The sequence below is a fragment of the Protomyctophum parallelum genome (genome assembly GCF_964188405.1).
Source record: "Protomyctophum parallelum genome assembly, chromosome: 2".
In the NCBI taxonomy this organism is placed as follows: domain Eukaryota; kingdom Metazoa; phylum Chordata; class Actinopteri; order Myctophiformes; family Myctophidae; genus Protomyctophum; species Protomyctophum parallelum.
Genome location: NC_139699.1, coordinates 58,849,999 through 58,873,103, shown reverse-complemented (window position 1 = coordinate 58,873,103; position 23,105 = coordinate 58,849,999). Strand labels below are relative to the sequence as shown.

General features: G+C 39.9%; 3 protein-coding genes across 4 annotated transcripts; 2 read left to right on the top strand and 1 right to left on the bottom strand.

Annotated features, from left to right (window-relative positions):
- Positions 1-186: 186 nt before the first annotated feature.
- On the top strand, positions 187-11,445 carry slc38a7 (solute carrier family 38 member 7). The gene is made up of 12 exons (XM_083757771.1): positions 187-262; positions 2,620-2,944; positions 3,718-3,771; positions 5,054-5,198; positions 5,772-5,916; positions 6,010-6,108; positions 6,273-6,330; positions 6,782-6,896; positions 7,513-7,660; positions 8,399-8,598; positions 8,705-8,756; positions 10,066-11,445. Exons 2-12 carry the CDS (start codon positions 2,690-2,692, stop codon positions 10,169-10,171), a joined length of 1,377 nt encoding a protein of 458 aa, XP_083613897.1. The 5' UTR covers positions 187-262; positions 2,620-2,689; the 3' UTR covers positions 10,172-11,445.
- A 449-nt stretch (positions 11,446-11,894) lies between these two features.
- On the bottom strand, positions 11,895-15,303 carry LOC310853230 (lysosomal protective protein). Its single transcript, XM_083757483.1, has 11 exons — positions 15,008-15,303; positions 14,753-14,864; positions 14,352-14,489; positions 14,044-14,202; positions 13,813-13,904; positions 13,591-13,675; positions 13,338-13,487; positions 13,110-13,240; positions 12,664-12,826; positions 12,495-12,584; positions 11,895-12,245 (listed from the first exon to the last, which is right to left on the bottom strand). Exons 1-11 carry the CDS (start codon positions 15,175-15,177, stop codon positions 12,159-12,161), a joined length of 1,377 nt encoding a protein of 458 aa, XP_083613609.1. The 5' UTR covers positions 15,178-15,303; the 3' UTR covers positions 11,895-12,158.
- A 603-nt stretch (positions 15,304-15,906) lies between these two features.
- On the top strand, positions 15,907-22,270 carry LOC310879111 (transcription factor E2F4-like). Of its 2 annotated transcripts, XM_083793544.1 has the most exons (9): positions 15,907-16,423; positions 16,871-16,980; positions 17,090-17,251; positions 17,639-17,682; positions 18,770-18,834; positions 18,917-19,157; positions 19,977-20,024; positions 20,569-20,613; positions 20,727-22,270. In XM_083793544.1, exons 1-9 carry the CDS (start codon positions 16,292-16,294, stop codon positions 20,840-20,842), a joined length of 963 nt encoding a protein of 320 aa, XP_083649670.1. In that variant the 5' UTR covers positions 15,907-16,291; the 3' UTR covers positions 20,843-22,270. The 2 variants fall into 2 exon arrangements, with proteins under 2 accessions (XP_083649670.1, XP_083649671.1); XM_083793545.1 differs by lacking the exon at positions 20,569-20,613.
- Positions 22,271-23,105: the final 835 nt, after the last annotated feature.

The window sequence follows — 23,105 nt, the reverse complement described above, 5'->3', positions numbered from 1 at the left end:
CCACTCACAGTTAACAGTCTTTGTATTGAGTTTGTGCTTGAAATGTACTGTAATTCTGCAAAATATTTCAATCAATCAAACGTGTTACTGCTAAGACTACAATTCCCAAACGCTCCAATCACGTGAGGCTATCACACGGGTCACGTGCCCACTGCTTATTCTAGGTGCTGCGAACCACCCCCACTGTTCACAACACCAACAGTATCTCATATTCTCATTCGGATTCGGAGGACAGGAGGGCTGCCCGGCTGCAACGTACAAGGTAAATCCCTCTGCAATTGTTATAATAATCTATAAAAATAGAAGAAATGAAAAACATGGGGAAATGTAATTATATTATAATTATAATTTATTTTATTTTGTCTGGTGAAGGTTGGTCAACATAGAGCTAGCTGCTGTAGCGTTATTCACCTCAGATTTATTTGAAAACTTTGGGACTGCATTTATTCTTCAGTTATTCACTAAATCATATTGGCTACTAAACGTTAGTTGCCTGAATAATCATTTTTAGCTTATGTTGGCAGCTACAACCTGCATTTATTTCCCCTGCTCTGTGTTATTCAATGCTATAGTAACATATTGAAATGGGTCAACGTTAACAGAAGTCTTAACTGTTTTCTATATTTGGATTTTGGGCTTCCTTCCTACTAAGGTGTTCACTCGCCCTGATAATTTATTGAAAAGTTTGAAAACGTTCTTCTGAGAAACAACACTATCCATTCACTGTTCTATTAGGTTAGCTTAAATGTGGGTGCTGGTTGATCATGTGACCCGTAGATGTCGCTGTTCAAAGGTTCCTGGAGCCTGGAGGTGATAATGAGATGTGGTGTGTGGAAGATATGAGCCAAGATTTTAATGCATTATATACCACCTCACACTTGGCTTGCGCAAAGGTATGCAGTCATCTGCTGTACTTGACATTAAAACTAGCTAAAGTGCATATTTTATTTATATTGTGGTCTCTGTGAGGAAGGGTTCATTATTCCAAAGCCACGGCGTCATCTCCGGGAGTGCCTGGTAGCTTACTAAGCTTAGACACCCACTGGCAAAATAATAACTGGAATGAAGGCTGAAGATCCCCGGGCGGCGGGGCTCCCCCTGGTCATTTTGTCACGTAGTCACACACCTTTACTACTGGGGGCGCTTGGGCCACTGAGGTGTTGGGGCGAACAGGTATTCATTCAAATGCTAATAAGGTGGCTTTTGTTCTGCTGCCAGGTAGAGAGTATAATATAAATGTTGCATACAGAGTAGGGTTACTAGGGTAGGCTACAGTACAGGTTTTACTTCCATTTGACTACTATGATGAAGCCACCTCAAGCCAAGAAGAGATTCGTCCAGTCCATGCTACAATTCGGCGCCGCCGCCGGCTAAAACACACCCTAACCAGTCCTTAATATCTAGCGGAAAACCCACCAATAAGCCCTTATCCAACACAAATTAACTAATTTCGTTTTATTTTATTTTAATGCAATTCACTTTGGAATCCAAAGTGAATTCATGAATTGCATTAAAGAAAAAAAGCAATTCTGTTCTCTTTACTGATCACATGCCCAAATGTGTGGCTGACTGGGATGAAACTGAGTTTATGACTGTCATAAACTGTGTTCTTCTAAAGTTCATACGTGAATTGGTTGGTCACGAGTGTTTTTATGACTTGGGGTTTCTTATGTTATTTTTCTTTAATTAACCTTACAACTCTTTATTTAATATTGATGAATTAATAATTAGGCATACATTTGAAAATTGCAGTAATGTCATCCCTGGAGGTGTATGCAGAAACATTTTGTGTGTTCTTTCTTGCATATATGTAATGGTTTGTTTAACCTCATTAAGGCCGATTCTACAAATGTCTTCTAAATCTTTATTTTAGATTTTCTAATATTATTCAAATATGTTTCTTCTGAACTGGTCATATCTTCTACACAGTTTTGTGGTGCTCAAACCTTTTCATGTCAAGAATCCCCGAAGTTATATGCATTTGGCTGCTGACCCATCTAAAAAAAAAGAATCCCCAGAAGCGAAGATTTGAGTTAAAAATGTTCGCTTTAAAATAATATATATATTCATTGTCTGCACTTTGCACGCACATTCACTATTTTTGAATAGACAAAGTATAAAATAATGGTTAAGTCAAGTGGTTACTGGTTACACAGATGTTTTTAATGGGTTAAACGCCCAATGAATGAAAGTGATTATAATGCATTCAGAAATTATAATGATAATCATAATACTAGATATTTGAATTTAAAAGTATTTGGAAAATGATTTATGTGTTAGGACTATTATAAAGCATTACTTACCTATAACTGTAATTTTGCATTGTTATATGAAGAATTTAATGCATTTAGACATGACTGTATAAGTGGTTATACAATTATTTGTGTTGTAAAACATATGCCTCATAGTATGTGAGTGTTTCACTATAATACAGTGTTATAGCAGATTCAGTATGTTTATAATGCATAATAGATATGGGCTTCATAGAAAACGTTATAGATATATTTCTGCATCATAAAACAAGTTGAAAACCCATGACTATTTGTGGTATTTGAACTTGGATTCAGAGAACAGGCTGGACATTGACACTCTCATGTGATTTCTTGTCCCTTCACCCAGGCTGAGCACCCTGCCTGTTCCTCCTAGGTTGTTTTTTGTGGAGGACTTGTGGCCTTGTGGACTGTTAAACATGGCGATTAACAGCGACACAGCAGACTGGGTTGGAGTTGGGAGTGAGGACCCTGGAGAAAGAGCATGGCTCTTGCAGAGCCCCAGTGTGGACTCTGTCCCACACCTTGATCCAGACAGGAGAAAGAGTGAAGGGGTGTCATGTGTGGGAGCTGTCTTCATCGTAGTGAATGCAGCACTCGGAGCGGGGCTCCTAAACTTCCCAGCAGCCTTTAATATGGCAGGAGGCGTGACTGCTGGAATAATGCTTCAGACGGTGAGAGGTTCTGTTCTAAATGTATACAGCTCATTCCCTCCACTTCTTGGAAGACATGTTCCCAACAAACTATTAACATCTTTGTTTAAAGATCTCATCATACCTGCAGTATTTGTTGAGTATTAGTGTTAAAAATGGTAACCGTTGGGTTCATGGTGGCACAGTCGGTAGTGCTGTCGCCTCACAGCTAGAAGGCCCTGGGTTCGATTCCCGCTGGGGACGCTGTGGGGGCGCTGGGGGCGTGTTCTCTCCTCCGTGTCATCAGTGCCCATACCCGAGGCGGGGTTGGCGAAATGGACTTTCTGTGTGGAGTTTGCATGTTCTCCCCGTGTCGACCTAGGGTAGGTACCCTCACAAAAACATGCAGTAATCCTGGTCTCTAAACTACCTCCCCCTAGCCAGCCGGGGCGCCTGATGGCAGCGAAAGGAACTGGTCGGAATAACGTGTTCCTTCCACGCGCTACGTCCGGCCGGGGAAACTCCCCTGTCAGGTGAAAAGAAGCAGCTTGGACTCCTCATGTATAGAAGGAAGCATGAGGTTAGTCCGCTGCCCCCCCCCCCCCGTCCAGGTTGGCAGAGGAAGTGTAGGGCCCAGGATTACATTAGATAATTGACACTGGGTGAAAAAATGGGTAACAAAATCGTGGGATAAAAACACATTTAAAAAGGTAACCGTTGTGTGTCAACTACAAACTCGTACTGTATATGGATCCTCTTTTGATTGACCACCACAACAGAAGAACATAACGTAATACTTTTTCTTCCTATTTCAGTTCATGTTGACCTTCATTATCACTGGATTGGTGGTCCTAGGCTACTGTTCCCAGGTGAGTGTCTGTCTCTAGGCCTAGGGTCTACCGTCTATTATGACACTTGGTGGTTTGATTGATTGATTGATTGAAATATTTATTAATAGTTTGTAGAATTACAGTACATTTCAAGCACAAACTCAATACAAAGACTGTTAACTGTGAGTGGACGACCCAATTAAGCATTACACTTGTTTACAACAGGGTCCACATTGTTTAATTCATCAAAACATTTAGAGACATACAAATAGACACTTCTATGTAGTTAAAGAACAGAACAGGAATTCATCATATAGGAAGCAAAAAGGGAAAAGATACATATACAGTGAGGGGAAAGGGGGGGGGGATTCAGATTTTACAGAGGCCAGTTTAGAATTGCAGCCATCCGTAGGTGCCCTTTGAGAGCGGTTTTGAAGGAGTCAAGGGATTCACATGTCTTAATGACTGTTGGTAGGGCGTTCCACATTTTGGTGGCATGGTCTGATCTGATGTTGATCTGAATGATGGTCTGAATGAATGATGGTCTGAAATACTTTCTACCTTGCTCACATGCTTTCAACCCATCTATATATATATATATATATATATATATATATATCGATTTAGAGATCAATCACTCGCCTGAGCCATGGCTCAGTGGTCCAGGCACCTTGGCTGGTAGCCCAGTCTGGCAGTGTGCCGCGGGTTCGACTCCCAATCGCGACGGCCTATACTGCATGTCTTCCCCCCCACCATTTCCTGTCAGCCTGTAGTCTGTCCCTCCATAAAATATATAAAAGGCGAAAGCCAAAAAGATCGCTCGATCACTCGCAGCCCTATAACTCTTTGTATTTTACGTTGATGTCTCTTAACTTGCTCTGCCTGCCAGTAAACGGTATGTCATGCCTGCATTGAAGAAGTAATTTGAAATGTGCTATTTATGCTGTATATTTAATTTGTAAGGGATGTGTTTAATTATGTATTCACATGCTGCCATATGTTTAGCTTTGAGTCGTTTTCTTGAATTTCTTAGCTGATAGTCTGTTGCTATGCGTAACTTTATCAGAAACTGTTATCAGAAATTCAATATGTGTGTTCATACATAGCAAAAATAACTTCATACACAATGGTCCTAGAGTACTTCATTTTATGTTTTGCCATGCCGCTGAGTTGCCCCGCAAAAATAACATTTTTCCACCTGGTTATTGTTATCACGTGACAAGTCGCACGACAAAATAAGGCTTTTTCACTGACTGTATATCCATCATAATGCATGATATTCCTTTTTTTGTTTTTTTTTGTTCCCTTGTGTTGTTACTAGGTCAGTAATGAAAGCACCTATCAAGAGGTAGTGAGGGCCTCTTGTGGGAAGGTTACAGGCGTTTTATGTGAAGTAGCCATTGCTATCTACACCTTCGGCACCTGCATTGCATTCTTCATTGTCATTGGAGACCAGCTAGACCGCTGTGAGTGTGTGCTTTTTTTTCTGTTTGTTTTGCATGCTGTCAGAATTCGCCTCTGTCTTCCCTCATAAGAGCAAAGGGTGTAAAAGCCAACTACTACTACTTCTGCTATTCCATACTATTCATCACATGACCCTTCCATGCAACATTGCATGATCTGAAGTGCTGACAGTGTAGAACTTCTATCTCTGTCTGCTTGCAAGTGTAGCAGAATGTGACCGGTGACGCTTCCATCTGTTATCACTTCCCTCTTAATTCTGCATATCTAGCTAGACACACACACACACACACACACACACACACACACACACACACACACACACACACACACACACACACACACACACACACACAGTAAACAGTATGTCATGACTCATGAGTCACTCATGAGTCACGACGATGTAATACCCTGTTCACTGTAAATATAATGTGCACACATTGAACTTGACTTATGTTTATTATTTGAAGACAACAACTACTTAAAGTAAAATAGTCAAGTTCTATAGTGTGCACTGGATTATACATTAACATTACAATATTGTGTAATAATGTTTACTTTGTCCTTTTTTTATATAGTGATGGCTGCAATATATCATGAAGGGGAAGGGGAGGTTAGTAACAATTGGTACACGGACCGCAAGTTCACCATCGTTGTTACTGCAGTCCTGGTTATTCTACCGCTCTCCATCCCCAAAGAGATTGGCTTTCAGAAATACGCCAGGTAGTTATCACTCAAGAATAGTCTTAACAGTTTAACATTTCATTATTCCCTGTAAAATGTAACATGAGATATCCGTCTGTGTTTTTAATATAGTACATTGAGTGTCATTGGTACCTGGTATGTTACCATTGTCGTCATTATCAAGTACATCTGGCCTGATAAAGAGTCAATTCCAGGCTACATTCCTACCAGGTGAGCTCTTAATATTAGTACGGGTATGTAAGTAATACCAATTCACAGCTTTTTCTCCTGCTGGGATATGATGATATCAAAGCTTAAACAGCATATTTGATGATATTCGCCTGTCTTTCAAACACTAACATCAACATTGTGCTAAACCAGTGTGTTTCTTACAGTGCGTCGTCCTGGACTGCTGTGTTCAACGCAATGCCCACCATATGTTTTGGTTTCCAGGTACTGTATGATTTTCGATCATGAAGTTAGTTTGCCCATTAAACAACAAAAAGAGGGACATAGTGAAACATAAGCTAATTTATATACGCCTGTCGGAGAAAGAAGGTGAACTAAAACATTGTAACAAAGGTAGATAAAATGTCCAAATTGTTACTCATTCAAATTCTATTATTGAATTTCTTTCTTACCATTGCACTGTACCAGCGATGCGAGCCTGTACACCTGCAATTTTTAAACATTTTCTAAACATGTTGAAAGTGCGATAACTACTGACTTAGAAGACATTCAGAGAATCGGCCTCAGGTCTTAATGGGTTAATGTCCTGTTGAGGCCAAATCTATAGGTCAATCGCTACTGTAAGTACTGTAAGAGTGTTTGACTTGTTGGGACTTCTGTTGAATGTTGAGAGAAAATTGATTTACTCCTCCTTGTCTCTCCTCCTATTTCACAGTGCCATGTCAGCGCGGTCCCAGTGTTCAAAAGCATGAAAAGGAGTGAGCTTAAACCTTGGGGAATTGTAGTCACTTTCAGCATGATTATCTGCCTCTTTGTGTACACAGGGACAGGTATGTTGTTCAATGTTAATGTATCTCTGACTATTTTTCTATGTGCAAACGTTTTACATTGGGGTGCATCCACTTGGGTTCCCATATACACTCAGTGGTTTGAATATAAGGTACAATACCCGACCAAAGAGATTCTATATGAAGAGGCGACACTCCCATTAAGTCCCATAGTATATTGGAGTGATGACGTAACTTCCGGTTGCTTTAAAAAAAAACATTAACACGCTGTACCAAACAAGAACTTGTTTTAATCCTATTCTACTCTCATATATGTATTCACCCATTTTAATAATAATCTTTATTGTCCCGAAGGATATTCGTCTTCACAGACGAATATCATATTTGTCATATTTATGAATGGAACAAAGCAGAAATTAGTAACATATTCATTCAGAATGTCAGGGTGCATGTGTGCACACGCATGTATGCACGTGCACACGCGGCCGTGCATGTTTACATGGTGTTTGAAGTGTTGCGTAGAAAGTGCTGCCGCCATGTTGGAGTGATGCGCCATCTAGTCGTGATTCCAAATATTTAAGGACTGTCTTCTCTTTATATAGAATCTCTTTGACCCGACACAATAACTCTGTGGTAATTTAATATCGTCCACCTGCAGGTGTCTGTGGGTTCCTGTCATTTGGCTCCAATGTTAGCCAGGATGTGCTGATGTCATATCCTCCTGATGACATTGCAGTTGCCATCGCTAGAGCTTTCATCATCGTCTGTGTTGTCACATCCTATCCCATTTTGCACTTCTGTGGCAGGTAAGGCAATGCTACTGAGGCACAGACAAGTACGGAATACATACAGATATAGACAAATGAAGAAGTCAAACAACCAGACTAGGCATCCTAATCCTCATTTGAACTGCTGCCACATACAGTAGGCAACAATAACACGCTCTTCTATTCACTAATGCATCAACAAATTAATATGTTCCACGCCATATACGTTTTAAACGGGTCATAATGCTCTAGCACCTTATCCCCATGTACAGTACTTTGAACTCTCCTTCGTAGCCACAAATGATGTGGCTAGTGATTGTTGTTATTTTGATATTGTTTTTATCGTTGATTAGACACCTTTACAACGAGGTACAGCTTGTAAGAACCGGGCATTCGTGGAATGAGTAACACAGTTAAACGTGTGGGTAGTGCAAGAAATGCAAAAAAAATCAATGGTTGGTATTCACCCTTGCATTGAGTTGCTTAGTGGGTTGAAGGATTGCACCCACAGTGATAAAGAAAAAACAACACATTTTGGGCATTTTTACACTTAATTAATTTTACAATCCGTGTTGGGGAACTCAGTAGTGTGTGGAAGATCCATACAAAGACCAATATTAAAGAATACATGTCCTACAGTAACTTATCATCTTCTTCTGGTCTCGGTGTGATAATTAGAAAATGCAATTCACAATGGTGTGTTAATATACCGTAGTATTTTCTCACTGTAGACTGTGGTACACTGTAGTAATACATTTTACTGTTCCATTCTTCCAGGGCAGTTATAGAAGGACTGTGGCTGCGTTTCCAAGGCGAGCAGGTTGAGGTGGATGTGCGCCGTGAGCAGAGACGCAGGATACTGCAGACACTGGTGTGGTTTTCTATCACCCTCATCCTCGCCCTCTTCATCCCAGATATAGGCCGGGTGATATCACTAATTGGAGGACTAGCAGCCTGTTTCATCTTTGTTTTCCCAGGTATGATTGTATGATATTTGGCACTGTGTTCAAAGCTCTAATGACGCAACAATTGTGATACTTTAAACATCTGTTCGTTCATTCCTTTTTCTTCTCTCCCCAATAGGTCTGTGTCTCATTCAAGCCAAGCTTTCAGAGACTGAGATCAGATCTTCCAGGTAAGATGGTGTTGATCATTACTTGGCAACCGGTCACTCAAGGGAATTGTTTGATTTCCTTTCAGGAAACCAACCATTAACCAGCAAGGGCAGAATCCATTTGTACCGGCCGGACCGGCCGACCTGTCGGCCGGTGCGACAGGTCGGCCGGTCCGTGGATAGGTCGGCCGGTCCGTGGGTGGGTCGGCCGGTCCGTGGATAGGTCGGCCGGTCCGTGGGTGGGTCGGCTGGCCGAAAAAAAAAAGAAAAAAGAAAATTGTACCGAAATGGTAACTGTCATTTCTCTACCGTTTTGGACGGGGGTGGGCTCATTTGAATCGTGTCGCCCCCGTACCAAAAAGAAAGGCCCACCTAGGCCAACCCACCTATGGACCGGCCGACGGGCCGGTACAAATAGATTCTGCCCTCCCTCCCATTAACCATATTTATTGTTCAGCAGCTGCTAAATTGTCTGCAGTGTGGAGATATTTTAAACTCTTCTCCCTTCTGGCTCCAAAACTGTGGAATGCACTTCCCATTGCAGTCAGAACTGCAGCATCACTCCCAATCTTCCGCCGTAGTCTGAAAACCCACCTTTTTAGACTCCATCATGGCCCATAGCACTTACCCTACCCTTTAGATAGCATTTCTGTAGACTTAGATAGCATCTGATACAGACTTATAGCATGTTATGTAGACGGCACTATAATTGCATTGTATATAGTCATAGCACGCCATAGTACATATGTATAGCATAGTAGTATATATATGTATATATATGTATGTATGTATATATATGTTTATATGTATAGTCTCATAATATAGATATTCCACTGTTACTTTCTTAGCTTACGCATGTTTTATGATAAATGCTTTTGTGATGTATTCCCATGCTTTTGTTCTTGATTATTGTAAATCGCTCTGGATTAAGAGCGTCTGGTAAATGCCTAAATTGTAAATTGTAAATTGTAAAGGGGAATTTTAGCCAAACTCTACGACAGCATATAAAATAGCGCGTAAGTAATCAAAGGGGACATTTTAAGTAGTCCGACAGCCACTATCGTATACTTCATTTGATTGGCTTTACCAACTTAAATGTTTTTGAAGTGTGCGATGTGCGGCTGTAAAATGTAGAACAACAATTCATCTTGGATCGGGAGGGGATTCTGTATTGGCAGATTTAATATTAAATTACTTGGATCCCTAACAGTTATGTGAGGTAATATGATTATTTTTGTTTTACATTTTCAATGGTTGAACAGGTCCTTTCCTCTGGTGCCATTTGAAATAATATTTCTAACTCGTTTCATGTTGCTTCTCTCACCTACAGTTGGCATGTGTTGGTGGTGTATGGTGTAATCACAGTTATACTTGGAGCATTCATCTTTGGTCTGACCACCACCAACTCCATCATTCAAGACATTAACGGCCAATAAGGCAGTTTTCTGGATACAGAGGCATCTTCGCCGGAAGGAATGGTGTGATTAATTCTATGCTGCTATTCTGAACTATTTGAATGAACTAGAATGAGATGAAGAGGATGCCATTCAAGACACACTGATTTGAGCACTCCTACTGCATGTCATTTCTCCACTCCTTGCTGAGGAAATGCCTCAGAGGACTTGCCCGGTATACTGCTCAGACAGAGGACAACTTTCCATTTTTATTTTGTGCCAGTTTTATGTTGCATGTTGTTTTAAATATGGTTCTCTTTTACTGTAGAGCTTTGGGGTTCTACGACTATTTCAGGTAGTAGGGGTACTGAACTGAACTGCCCGTCCTTGTATGCCAAAATGTTTTTTTTTTTTTATAAATCTTTTAATGTAATGTGCAATACCAACTCATCACCTGGTCCAGACTCATTTTAGAGTCCAGTGATGATGTATAGCTGACTTGACGAAGAAGCTTTTTATTTTTTATATATCATGCTTGCTTCTCCAATTTATGGCTTAACAATTTTAATCATTGTTACAGTTTGGTCTGTTTATGTTCCCGGACAGAATGATCAGCATATTAATACTACAGTATACTTTTCAACTCATTGTGTATGGCATTGACACTAGTAATTGAAGATGTACACAACTGAACTACTGTGCTTCCTGGAATGAAACATGATTTGATTTTATAAACCAGGTATATACTATATAGGATGGTATTTTGGCACTACTTTACTATAAAATGAGGCGCAAAACAGAAGCTCTTTTTTTTGTCGCTTTACAATCACACCTAAGGTAGAAATTGTGGGTTACCACAATTATGTATCTTGATTCAGATAAGGAATCAAAACCAGGTTGTTTACTTCTACAGTATAGCTTTAAGAATGTAAAAGTAGCCCAAAGAGGATAACTGTTGGCTCTGCTGCAACAAAGGGTTCATCTGCCAACAGTGTTAAACCAAAAACAATGCTTAAGCCTAATGTTATAGCACAACATTGTGTGACAAAGTATATAGATGTATACTGCTAAACCTCATGATGAAACCCCCTGGTCTCCATACTTGGGATGTTTGGCACATTTTTAAACATCTGTAGATTAGTTTTACAATTCCATAAACGTGTCTTGCCATCCTGGTTAAATGGCCTCGTATATAACCTTGTGGTGCATGTGTTGGGAAATTACTATACTTGACAAGTGTATTTCTGTTTTGACTACCTGTATGTACAGTACATGTCACTAAGAAGGGATATAAAATCATAAGGGATTCTTTGAAATTGCAGTTGTCCATGACTAAATACTTGATTGTTTCATAAGGCAGATAACTTACTCATTTCAAGATCTTCACTGTAGTATAGCATGTACAACTGAAATATTAACCGATAGCTGGGCTCAGCATATGCTGCATGTTCTAATCTACACCAACTGATCACATGAAACTTCTATAATGATTGTGCCCTCATTTCTACCAAAGAAATATTTAAGACATTTGATATTGTTGCAGTCAGGCACAAACTTAAGTCATGTCACAACACATCAAGCTTGTGGCTTAACTACTGAAAAGTGATGGTTGGACATATCCAGACAGCAACGATGTATGTCGTCTTAGTAAATGTTGCGTCCCCCCCGGAATGGAGAAAAAAAAACTAATTTCATACAAGTTATGAATCACAATGTTGTAAAGTCAATTCTAGATGTGAATTAATCCATGACATGGTAGTTTAATATAAAGTTTTAATACAGACAATTCACATAGTGAAGACTTTTTGAGATGGACTTTGGACAGAAGGCACACTTGATTTCACTATAGTACAGTGAGTGATCTAATAAAATCTGCTTCAGGAGCATGAAGCTCTACTTGTGGCTAGATGATTCAAAGCAAATATTGTTTATGAAATTAAGAAAACCCTTTATTCCAGAATTCTTCCCTGAGAAAATGAACTGTGCTCATTACGCACAAGTGTTATCACACAAAGTTTCTCCAACATGCTCAGTAGGTAGTAGCATTTGTTACAAAAGACTGGAACATGTGGAAAGCCGGTCCAGGAGCCCACTGGGGAACCATGTGTCCTGCACCCTGGAACAGAAGATAATCAGTTTGAATATTTAACAGTTTGCAAATACAGTTGAACAATTTTACAATGATGCTACAATGATTGCTGTGGCAATTTGTTTATTACATTACATTACAAGACAGAAAACCACATTTAATGAGTGCAGCATGTTTATGCAGAGTGTAATTGATTAGTCAGATAATCCCGTCATCACATAACTAGTATGACAATGGCATGACTTTGAGAGCTGGATATGCTCTAATAATGCTTACCTTAATAGTCAGGAATGTGACGTTTCCAAACCGTTGGTAAAAGCCAGCGATCTGGTTATCGTAAAGCCAACTCTGGTATTTGGTAGTTGCCTATGAGAAGAAAAAAATACACACTTTATAAGATCCAAGTCATGTGCATCTGATCAGCTCTACCCAAATAAAAACCCACCTTCTGGCCAAGCTCTTCCACGAACCACTGGTCTCCCAGAAAGTTACAGGCCATGTCAGTGTCTCCATTGTAGACCAGTGCCCGGACACCCATTGACAACAGCTTCTGATAAGTCTCCTTCATCGTTGCGTAGACCGTGCTGTATTGCGCTTCAACCTCACCACTACAGATAAGAAAATAATTATTCAATTATTCATGATGACTAACCACTTTGTGACCATCAACACGACTCCAGAAGGGGTAAGTTAGTTTAAAAATAAAACTGAAAATAATTTGTGATGAATGTCACTGGTACACTCCATCCCAGTAATTTAAGTCACTTATGTAAACACATTACATGACAATGAAATATGTCACCAAGTTCACCGTTTGTGAACTCTTGTATGACCCCGTTGCTTGTTAAGTATTAAACACATTAGTTTATCAGTTTTGTTGACATGGTTTACCTGCAAAGGTCCCACGGTGGTAGTGTGTCAGGAATGTGCAAAGCCTTTCTCACATCACCTCTGTTCAGCCAATTCATCTGTGCTGTACTGTTGATGCAAGGTGGGACTTCACCCACAGACACAAATGCAGCCTGCAAAACATTAACACAAATCACTCATCCTAGTTTAGTATCAGATGTGCATTAAGAATCAAACAAAATGCCAATTGCTGATGAAGAGAACACTCACTTGAGTCTCCCAGGATTTTCTGTAGTTTTTAAAGAGATGGCGCATGGTCATTTCATAGCCTTGATGGGCCCTTATTCCACCTTCACAATCCATGTATAGTGCATACTCATTGAGTCCAGACTCGTAAACTATCCTGAAGGCCATATTTATCTGTGAGTGGGAATGAGCACAGACACAAATCATACAAATACAACTGGCAAAGTACAATAGTGGAAGTACAGGCATATTATACAGTCAGACATGCTTATTGTACCTGTATCTGGCAAGCAGCCACGCTGTTATTGTAGAAGTTACAGCTTCCCTTCTCACAACAATTGATGTTCAGATCACGCCACAAACTGATTAGGAGAACAATTCTTTACTGCATACATTTATATAGTGGAATAACTTTATTTGTATTACATTATTTTCATTGCTGCATTTGCAAATTGGTGCTTTCCTTTGCCTGAATCAAGGCTCTGATGAGTTTACTTACTCGTCTCCCAAGAGTCCATGGTAGTAAGCAAAGTAGACCAAAGATTGGTCATTGAGAGCAAAGCTACTGAGCCCGTTGCCCACTGAAAAGCCCTAAAGGGGAGGGAAACAAAAATACAAACGATGGCTTTAATACCTGGCTGAAAGTCTGAATCAGTGGCAAATTTTATAACCAACATCCTACATTTTCACAGCACTGAATGGTAAGCAGGTGAAACCAGGCTTTGCTCACCTTGAAGGTCATATTGGAAGGTCCAGTGACCACACGCAGACTCAGGGTTGGGGCATAGATACCCCCATAACTCTCACCAAATATAAAGAAGTCGTTCTGAGTGAAGTTGGGAAACTTGGCAAAGAAACTCTGTAGCGCCAAGTAATTACTATCAGCAACCTACAAGATAGACGCAATAAAGAAAAGTTTGTCAAATCAAAGTAAGCCTTGCAGAGCCATGATGCCCATAGGGCAGGAGCCCATTTAGGCAGATTTATGTACATAAAGTACACCCCTGGACATGACACTAGTATGTCGCAGGCACTCACCTGGTCGTCATCTGTTTTGTACTTCTGGTCATCAGAGTAAGAATAGCCCACTCCTACAGGAGATTCCACATATAGAATGTTGGCTATCTTGTTCCAGCTGAATTTGTTCTCATACAGTGTAGCCCCATCATCGTGTACCTGAAAAGAAACCCCAGTCACTTTCAATCTGTGCTCATGTATGCTAATCAGGCTGGAACCTGCAGGCTAGTAATTTAATTTGATGCAAGGCAGAGAAATAAAAATTCAGTGAAAAGTACCCATCTCCTCAATAGGAAACTATTAAAGATTTTTTTTAAAAACCCACCAAATTTGAATACAATAAGTAAAATAGCACAATAAAGAGATCAGGGATTTAATTAGACATGTCCATATACACATGGAGAGAAATCAATAAAACGTACATGAAAGGGGCCATTCTCTGACAGGAATCCATCCAGAGAACTGCAGCCAGGCCCACCGTTCAGCCACAGCACCAGGGGGTCCTTCAGTGGGTTCCTCTGAGAGGTCACAAACCTGGAGGTTTACAGGTTCACAAAATTAGACATCAAATGGAGAAAAACAAAATAGGAAACGTACTGTACGTGTCAACGGACTAACTCTCCCCAATCAGTTGGATTAATAATACAAAATAAAATAAAAAAGTTAATCAGACCTACCAGTAATGTAGAAACTTCCCTGGACCGGCTTTGAGGTAACCAGACCACTGTCGATAGTTTGGTTTAAACGACATTCCAGGAAGCGCCTTGGTCACCTCATCGGGAGCATACTGAGCCGCCGCCACGCAGAACAAGGCGAGACAACACGACAGAACACGTCCTGAAAACATAGTTAGACACTAATGAAATGAGACGCCGACACCGGGCATCGATATGGTCGATCAGAGAACAAGATGCTGCTTCTTCAAGTTCAAAACAGAATGCCTGCTCTGTGCTTTAAAAGGAAACCATGCAGGTCACGTGACTGCTCTAGTGTCATGTCATGTGACTACCGGACTTTGATTGATTGATGATTGAAACATGTAAACCGTTAGCAGAATGGCCTGGGTTACAGTTACAGTTCATACAGGTAAATACACAATCTGCTACGAGGAGAAAACCAGAAAAAGCACTAAGACTTGTTAAGTTTAAGAGTCCTCCGTTTTCAATTCATCAGAAAATGTAAAGACATATGCCTACATGCAGACAACTGACACACTTTGGAATGATATCTATTTCAAACTTCAAAGTGATTTTACTTGAAATTGAATGGAATTCTTAAATACTTGTCTTAATCATCATCACCACCAGGCTTTCTTGGGTTTTTAAATCCTCTTAGCAGACCTTGTATTAATACTTTCTTCAGTTTCCTGTTCTTTTTCCCCCGGCAAATTGTTAATAAAAGTATTCAATCAATGATCAATCATCAGATCATTTATTGTGTGGAGAAAAGAAAAAAAAAGACATGGGGAAATAAAACAACAACAACTTTATTATGAAGTCCCCAAACAGGAACAAACGTCACACGGAAGTATAATTGTCTAACTTCATTGATGAGCTCAGGAGGGAGTTTTCAAATTCTGCTTCATTTGGATGCAGCTAAAATACTTCAAACTTCAATCTGCTGTGCGGATTAATATGAAAGACGAAATTCAATCTGGAGCAGAACACATCCTGATTTAGCACTGTAGCACATCTTGGTATGGTTGTTGTTGGTGAGCGATTGAGGTAAACAAAACGTCTCCATTTGCATTTTCACCCATACGGCACACTTCAAAACAAACACAGCTTGCACTGCGACCTTCCAAATTAAATAATCCAGACAGACCGGTACTGCTTTCTGCAGACCTAAAACCTTCGTCAATCATCAGCGCTAGTGTAAAGTGTGTTGTACAGGTGGCTGTTAAGTGTTCGTCCACCGCGGTGCGGTGAGTTATTCATTTTGAAGTGAACAACAACACGAACATGGATCCGAGTCCTCCAAACGGACTGCAGTCTCAGACCAAACTGAGATGTGAAAGGAGCCTGGGACTCCTCACTGCCAAGTTTGTGGATTTATTACAAGATGCGAAAGATGGTGTGGTTGATCTCAAAGTAGTAAGTAACCTAAAAACTAACTACTTTTGCACTACTAATTGCACCGAATATAAAACAATCTATCTATTATTCGCTTAGACATTGTGGGCACCTCCATGTAAAGACTGGCTATGAAAAAAGTTATCTGAAGCAAAGTATACATGATTTGAACATGAACATGTATTTGTACCATCATTATCATCAAACCTAATTTTTCAACTTAATATTTATGCCCATATAGTGAGTGACTATAGCCTCTGATTGTGTAGCAATTTGTATTAATTGCAGAACTATTGATTGTTTGACTCCTTAAATGTCAGATTTATACTTTAAAAGGTTCAGATTTACCGTAGTTGTAACGTATGGTGTATGGGGAAAAGTTTTGTATTGTGCAATGTGGGACTACGTCTGACAGATTACTATGATATAGCTCACTGTGGATAATGTAACAGCTTTATTTAATTCCAGGCTGCCGAGATCTTAAATGTCAGACAGAAGAGGCGCATATACGACATCACCAATGTACTAGAGGGAGTTGGTCTGATTGATAAAAAGTCCAAGAACAGTGTACAGTGGAAGTAAGTTTTGGCATTTGTATGGGTGGATATGCTTGTGTGTGTGTAGACTAGAGAGATTTATCATTTTACTACTTTTAACGTCATCTTTGTTTTTTTGTCTGATTTTAAGGGGTGTGGAGCTTGGAAGTAACTCGAAGGCGATTGCTCAGAGGGTGATGGGCTTAAAGTCAGAGCTGGAGGACCTGGAACGGAAGGAGAAGGCGTTGGACCAACAGAAAGGCTGGGTCCAACAGAGCATCAGGAATGTGACAGAAGACTCTGAAAACCTTCCATATCCTTTGTATTCCAAAGCAAACACTTAAACCCTCTAGTTTTAGTAAAACAGATTTGAGTTAAAAGTTAAAACTGTATTTGGACCACTTTTTCTCTTTGCCTAAAATAGACGATCTACAACAAGTTCACAATGCGCCTCAACAAGCCACATTATGAGCTTGTACATCTGCACTTTTTTGGTGAATGTTCCCACCTACAGTAGAATAGGGATGCAAGTGGTTAAATATAATTTCACATTTTTCAATGAATCTTTGAATTGAGCATTTGAAGGAGAAGTTGTAGAGATGACACTGGTATGTGTGTTAAAAACTACAACAAATGAAATGACTGATTTATATATTGTAGAACTACCAGTATTCTAAATCCAACCTTAACTCTGTTCAACGCTTGCCTATGTGAACCATGAGGATATCTGCAGCTGCTTCAGTGGTACTATACCATTTTATTTTCTCACTTTCCTCTCAGATCACATTTACACATACGTTTTGGTGGGGTTTCCTATTTGATATATACTTTATTGTCTGTTTGCACTGAAATTTGTTTTGCAACCCAGCTGCCTTGTATGCAACACATAATACACATTTGACATAACACAGGACAAAAAATTAAATACAGTTAAATACATAGAAACATAAGGGCAGAGAGCAATGTCCACAGCTCAGTCTAGTCCTGGCCAAAATCCTGATTAAGCCTCAGAGTCGATTGATGGACAAAATATTAAAATTGGCTAATGGGAGGTTGGGCAGACTCATATATACGATACGCCCACTATGACAAAAGTTAACAAGCATGATGGGCCCAGGCATACATCCGGTTGTCCAGAGCTACAGATCTGACCGCTATGCCCATTGCCCATATATAAGTGATGTGCATATGGGAGTAATGGGACTGACTGACTTAAAACTTGGCACGTGCATCGACAAGAACTCGTGGGAGTACAGTGCCTGCCGCCCTTTTTTCTTATTTGTTTTTCTTTGACCGCTATCCACGATGGTGCAAAGTTGCCCCAAAAAATGAGGGTGGGTGACGCTGCCACACACGGCAAGCGATACCTATGTAGTATGTACCTATGTCTCAGGCATTACAGTCGGATCGGCGGTGCAATGTAGGTCACGTAGCAGCCCAAAATGCTAATACAATACTACACATTTTTATTTGAGGCCCTTGTAACACAGTGTGTAATGCAATTTACTGTATGTATTTGTCAGGAATAGAACTGGGTTTGATTTTACACAGTGATGTACCACTAACGCCTCCATTTGCCGGAGGGCAATTTCAGAGGTGATGGAGCATGTGTTCATTTAAAAAAATGTCTTGTCCGTTTATTTCATGAGAAAAACTTGGACTCTGTCTTTAAAGCACAAGCTCACTGGCATTCTCTTTCAGTGGCAACTGAATGCACTGACTTACAAAAGCATTATTCAAAGTTCCTCCCATGGATTAGCACGTCAAACGATGACAGTCTATACTGTTTTAATTGACATACCGGTAATGTGGTGAACTTATTTCTTCTCAGGCCATACCCTCTTGGCAGTGCGTGCGCCCTTCGGTACACAGCTAGATGTCCCCATACCCAAAGCTGTAAGTCTTGCAACATTAGCGCTCTTGGTCCTTTGCCTTACTTTTTTACCTGACTTGTTTAATACTTGTTTTCTCTACTCAGGTAGATGGTGAGAGGAAGTATCAGATCCACCTGAAAAGCACAGCCGGATCAATTGATGTGCTGTTGATCAATAAAGGTCATGCTGACTCTCTTCCTATGGTGCTTCCAGTCCCACCGCCTGAAGACTTTTTGCAAAAAGCCAACTCTTCTGCAGATGTAACTGAGCACAGCGACGCACTAAGCCAGGCTTCGGCTAATCCCAGCTATAATGCTACCAAGTCCATTTCTGAATCGGCTGAATGTGAGTGGCTTATTACGCCCCCCTCATGGAAGGTTATTATTTTTGTTCTTGTCTGTTATTCCAGAGCATACCTATTTACACGCACCTCGACAGTGGGTGCAGGGCCAATAAGGCAATTATGGAAGGAGGTAGGGCCCGCACACCATTCTTTTGGCAAAGAATTACTTTATTGAATCGACAACATTTCGATCTTGACTGATCTTCATCAGGTCAGTATACAGATGCATACATTTCATCACTTTTATCCAGTTACCTCAGATTGAGTCCCTCAAAAAGATAAAGAAAAAAAGTTTTTAAGTAATGTTTTTAATATGATGTATTCTATGTAAATGGTGTGTATATATAAGTATATTTTGTATACTCTGTCACAATTCTGGCTCCTCAGGAGTAATGGGACTCACCTGTGTTTAGTGGGGGTGTTATTAACATGGATTGATAGATAGGTAGATATTTTAAATGGAAAACAAATGATCAGAAATAAATGTCAAGTTGTTCCTTTTAATAAAATAATGAAATCTGATCAACCCATTACTGCACCGAAATTAGAGAAGGGAGGAAAAGGTTCAAATGTTTCCTGTGCCTGCCACCTATACTGTACACTACAGCAAGGTGGCGTGACCCAGGTAACTAATTACTAGTGTCCACTATCCAAGTATCCAAATATTCCATTACAGGCCTTTATTCTGCAGTGCTTTATTAATACCATTACAGGCTTTTATTGTGCAGTGTTGTCACAGAAATGCGGTAGCTGCTGTTTCCACCATGTTATTCAGTTGTCTTCTTTCAAATACTGAATGCTTGGATTTATTTGATTTACAGTGATGGATGTATCCAAAGGCCTGGCAGACTTTTTAGACCCGACCAAAGGTACTGCTTGTGTTTTGTGTTTATTGCCCCTCCTATGTCCAGCTTTTAGTGTGTGTGCAACATAAACTTTGTCCTAACACAAACATTAAATGCCATTGACAATGAATGGACGATTGTGAGTGTTTGTGTAAACACAAACATTGAAGACGAAAATTCTGATTGGCCGGCATGAGATGATGTACTGTATGATGATGTATGTCTGATGATAAGATTGCCTCTCACTTCACACGGCTGTGATTATTTTTTTCCTATGCCCAGCTTTGAGGATTGGCTGATCACCCCATAGCGATGATTTGATTGGCTGAGCAAAGTTACATATTGAGGATAAAAGTGAGGGCAGAAAAGTGAACATTCCAAAAGTGATTGGCTGGAATTACATTTGTGATTTGATTGGCTGAGCATGGAATGTGATGCATGATGATAATAGCGCCCCTCGCTTCATACGAGTGTGATTCTTTGTTCTCAACTTTTCACCGTTACTTACTTACCTTTTTCACATGTGAACGACTTGAGTACTCAAACCACATTTTTCTTAATTTTGTAGAAATTATGACTGAAGATCTAATAGCGGAGCTTATGGCTTCTGACGGTAAGTGTTGGTGGAACACGTCGAACTGATCATATCAGGAGCTGTATTTGTATGATGTGTAATCTGGGTAAATACGATTATCTCGACCTAATGAATCCATTCTTGTTCTTCAGTTTTCTCTCCACTCCTGCGTCTTTCTCCTCCCGCGGGGGAACACGAGTACATCTATAACCTGGACGAGACCGAGGGTCTCTGTGACCTCTTTGACATACCCGTCCTCAACATTTGACCTTGGAATCATGTTTGCTGAAAAGAACTACTTAAACCTGCAGAACATTTATTTTTTTCCCCAAAAAATTATGTATTTTTATTGTTTATTAAGGGCTAATTTGTTTTTAAACAAGACAGGGTCTTGTGGCTGTGGATCTATGATGTCATGTTGACAATGTCGGTCTTGCCCTATTTTTCTTTTTTTCCCCTTTTTTATTAAAATAGTTATTAAGGGCTAATTAGTTTAAACAAGACGGGGTCTAATACCAGTGTGGCTTCCCTGTGCATCTAGGATGTCATGTTGACAATGGCATTCTTGCTAAACAGTGGATCTAAGATCTGAGGCCCTTCACACAATGGGAAATATATTCACAATATGTGAAAAGTGTTGTGTGATTTACCTCCTTGGCCTACTTGCAGCTTGCACAAAAATTGTGCCACTGTGCCACTGTTTTGACTGCACCCATGGATCATCTTCGAAGCGGCTTATGGTGCCGCTGGCTTGGCACTCCAATGAACACGGTTGGCATGTGTCGGAAGCTCGGCGAAAGAGTTTTCTCTGTCACATGCACTGCTGAATACAGGCTTTTTCTGTCTATGGTAATTCTAGCGGGGAGCGGAACTGGGAGGAATAGCATGTCCCCTACATGCGTAATAATCCCTCCCGGTGAGACTGCTCGCCGACAGGTGGAAAAAAAGGTTGTTGGTGGTGATGTGTGTATCGGAGATGTGCCGATTGTCTACAGTACTCCCTCCCAAGACCAAATGGTAGGGGTTGGAAATCACAGGGACTAATAGTTGGTTAAAAAAAGGGATTTAATATTTCATAATTTTATCTGAATCTGCATATTATGTGACAAGGAAAACACTGTCAGTGATGTTTGATGTGATTAAAGCGACAATCCTGGACTTATTTTAATGAATAACATATTTTAACCTGTCTATGGTGGAGTATATCAATACAACCTACTGTTTGACATTGTCAGTAAAGTTATTTGAAGCAGATGGTGCACCGGATTGATGTGCCACTGTCTTTGATGTAGTTCGAACATCGTTGGGAGCGAGAGACGTTATGGGGTTGTAAATTCTTGGGCTTTGAACCTTGGGACATATAGTTTTCAGCAAGAGCTCAAATATTTTGTAATAATATACATGTATAGTCAAAAACTATTTATTTTTGATTATTGCTTTTGATATTAATGTAACAATATTTTTTTGTACTCAATGGTGAGATCTGCCTGTTACTCAATTATCGTACATCACACTGCAGAATCATGACGCAAGCATTTTGAAATGTTCATGAAACTAGGTTCCTCCCACACCTTGAAGACGGGTGTGTAGGAGAGCCTGAGCCATGTGCGCAAAACAATTGTGTAGCAATTATTATTGAACTTTAAACATTTTGGTTACAAGCCCCTGGAGCTCTTTGTGTTCTCCTTTTAGAATACGTTTTGAATGTACTACATGCACTGTTAACAAATGTGTTAAAGTATTTAATAATAAACATTTAAAAAGTATAGACGTGTGTTGATTTCGTCGACTAATGATGAAAAATGTTCGTCGACTACCTTTTTCCACTGAAACTAAATAAAGACTAAGCTATGATGACTAAAACTAACACTAAATATACTGACAATTTCGTCAACTAATAAAAACTAGACTAAAATGTTAGGAAAGGGCTAGTGGACAAGAGATCCAGTGTAAGTCAGACTCATTCTATCTACACTTGGTTGTGCTCAAGTGTCACAAGCTTGTAGATCGGCTATTTTCAGCAAGTATAAAGACAGTCATTACGATGGCATCAAGGCCCATCAAAATACATTATAGTCGATTAAATCAACTAGATTTAGTTGACTAAAATCTTATATTTAGTCGACTAAAACTAAACACAAACATTCCAGATGACTAAAATATGACTAAAACTAAATAAACTATTGAGACTATGACTAAAACTAAAATTAGCTGCCAAAAGTTTTGTTTTGTGAACATAATATAGAACTGAATTTGGTGCCTCACTTCTGATCTCTTATTTGATGAAAAAATGTCTTTACCACCTTACTATTATAGAACTATGAGGTATTATTTATGTACAAACTAACTGGTCTGAAGGACTTCTCAAGGCTATGGGACTCTCAATCTCCTGTCCTGAAATGCAGCACAGCCTCTCGACTTGCAGAAGTCGACAGGCTGTTTGTATTTCATGCGAGCGCAGGAAGTGGAGAGTAACATAGCCTTCAGGAGAAGTCCATAAGGCTATGGACCAGAGTTATGTACAAACTATT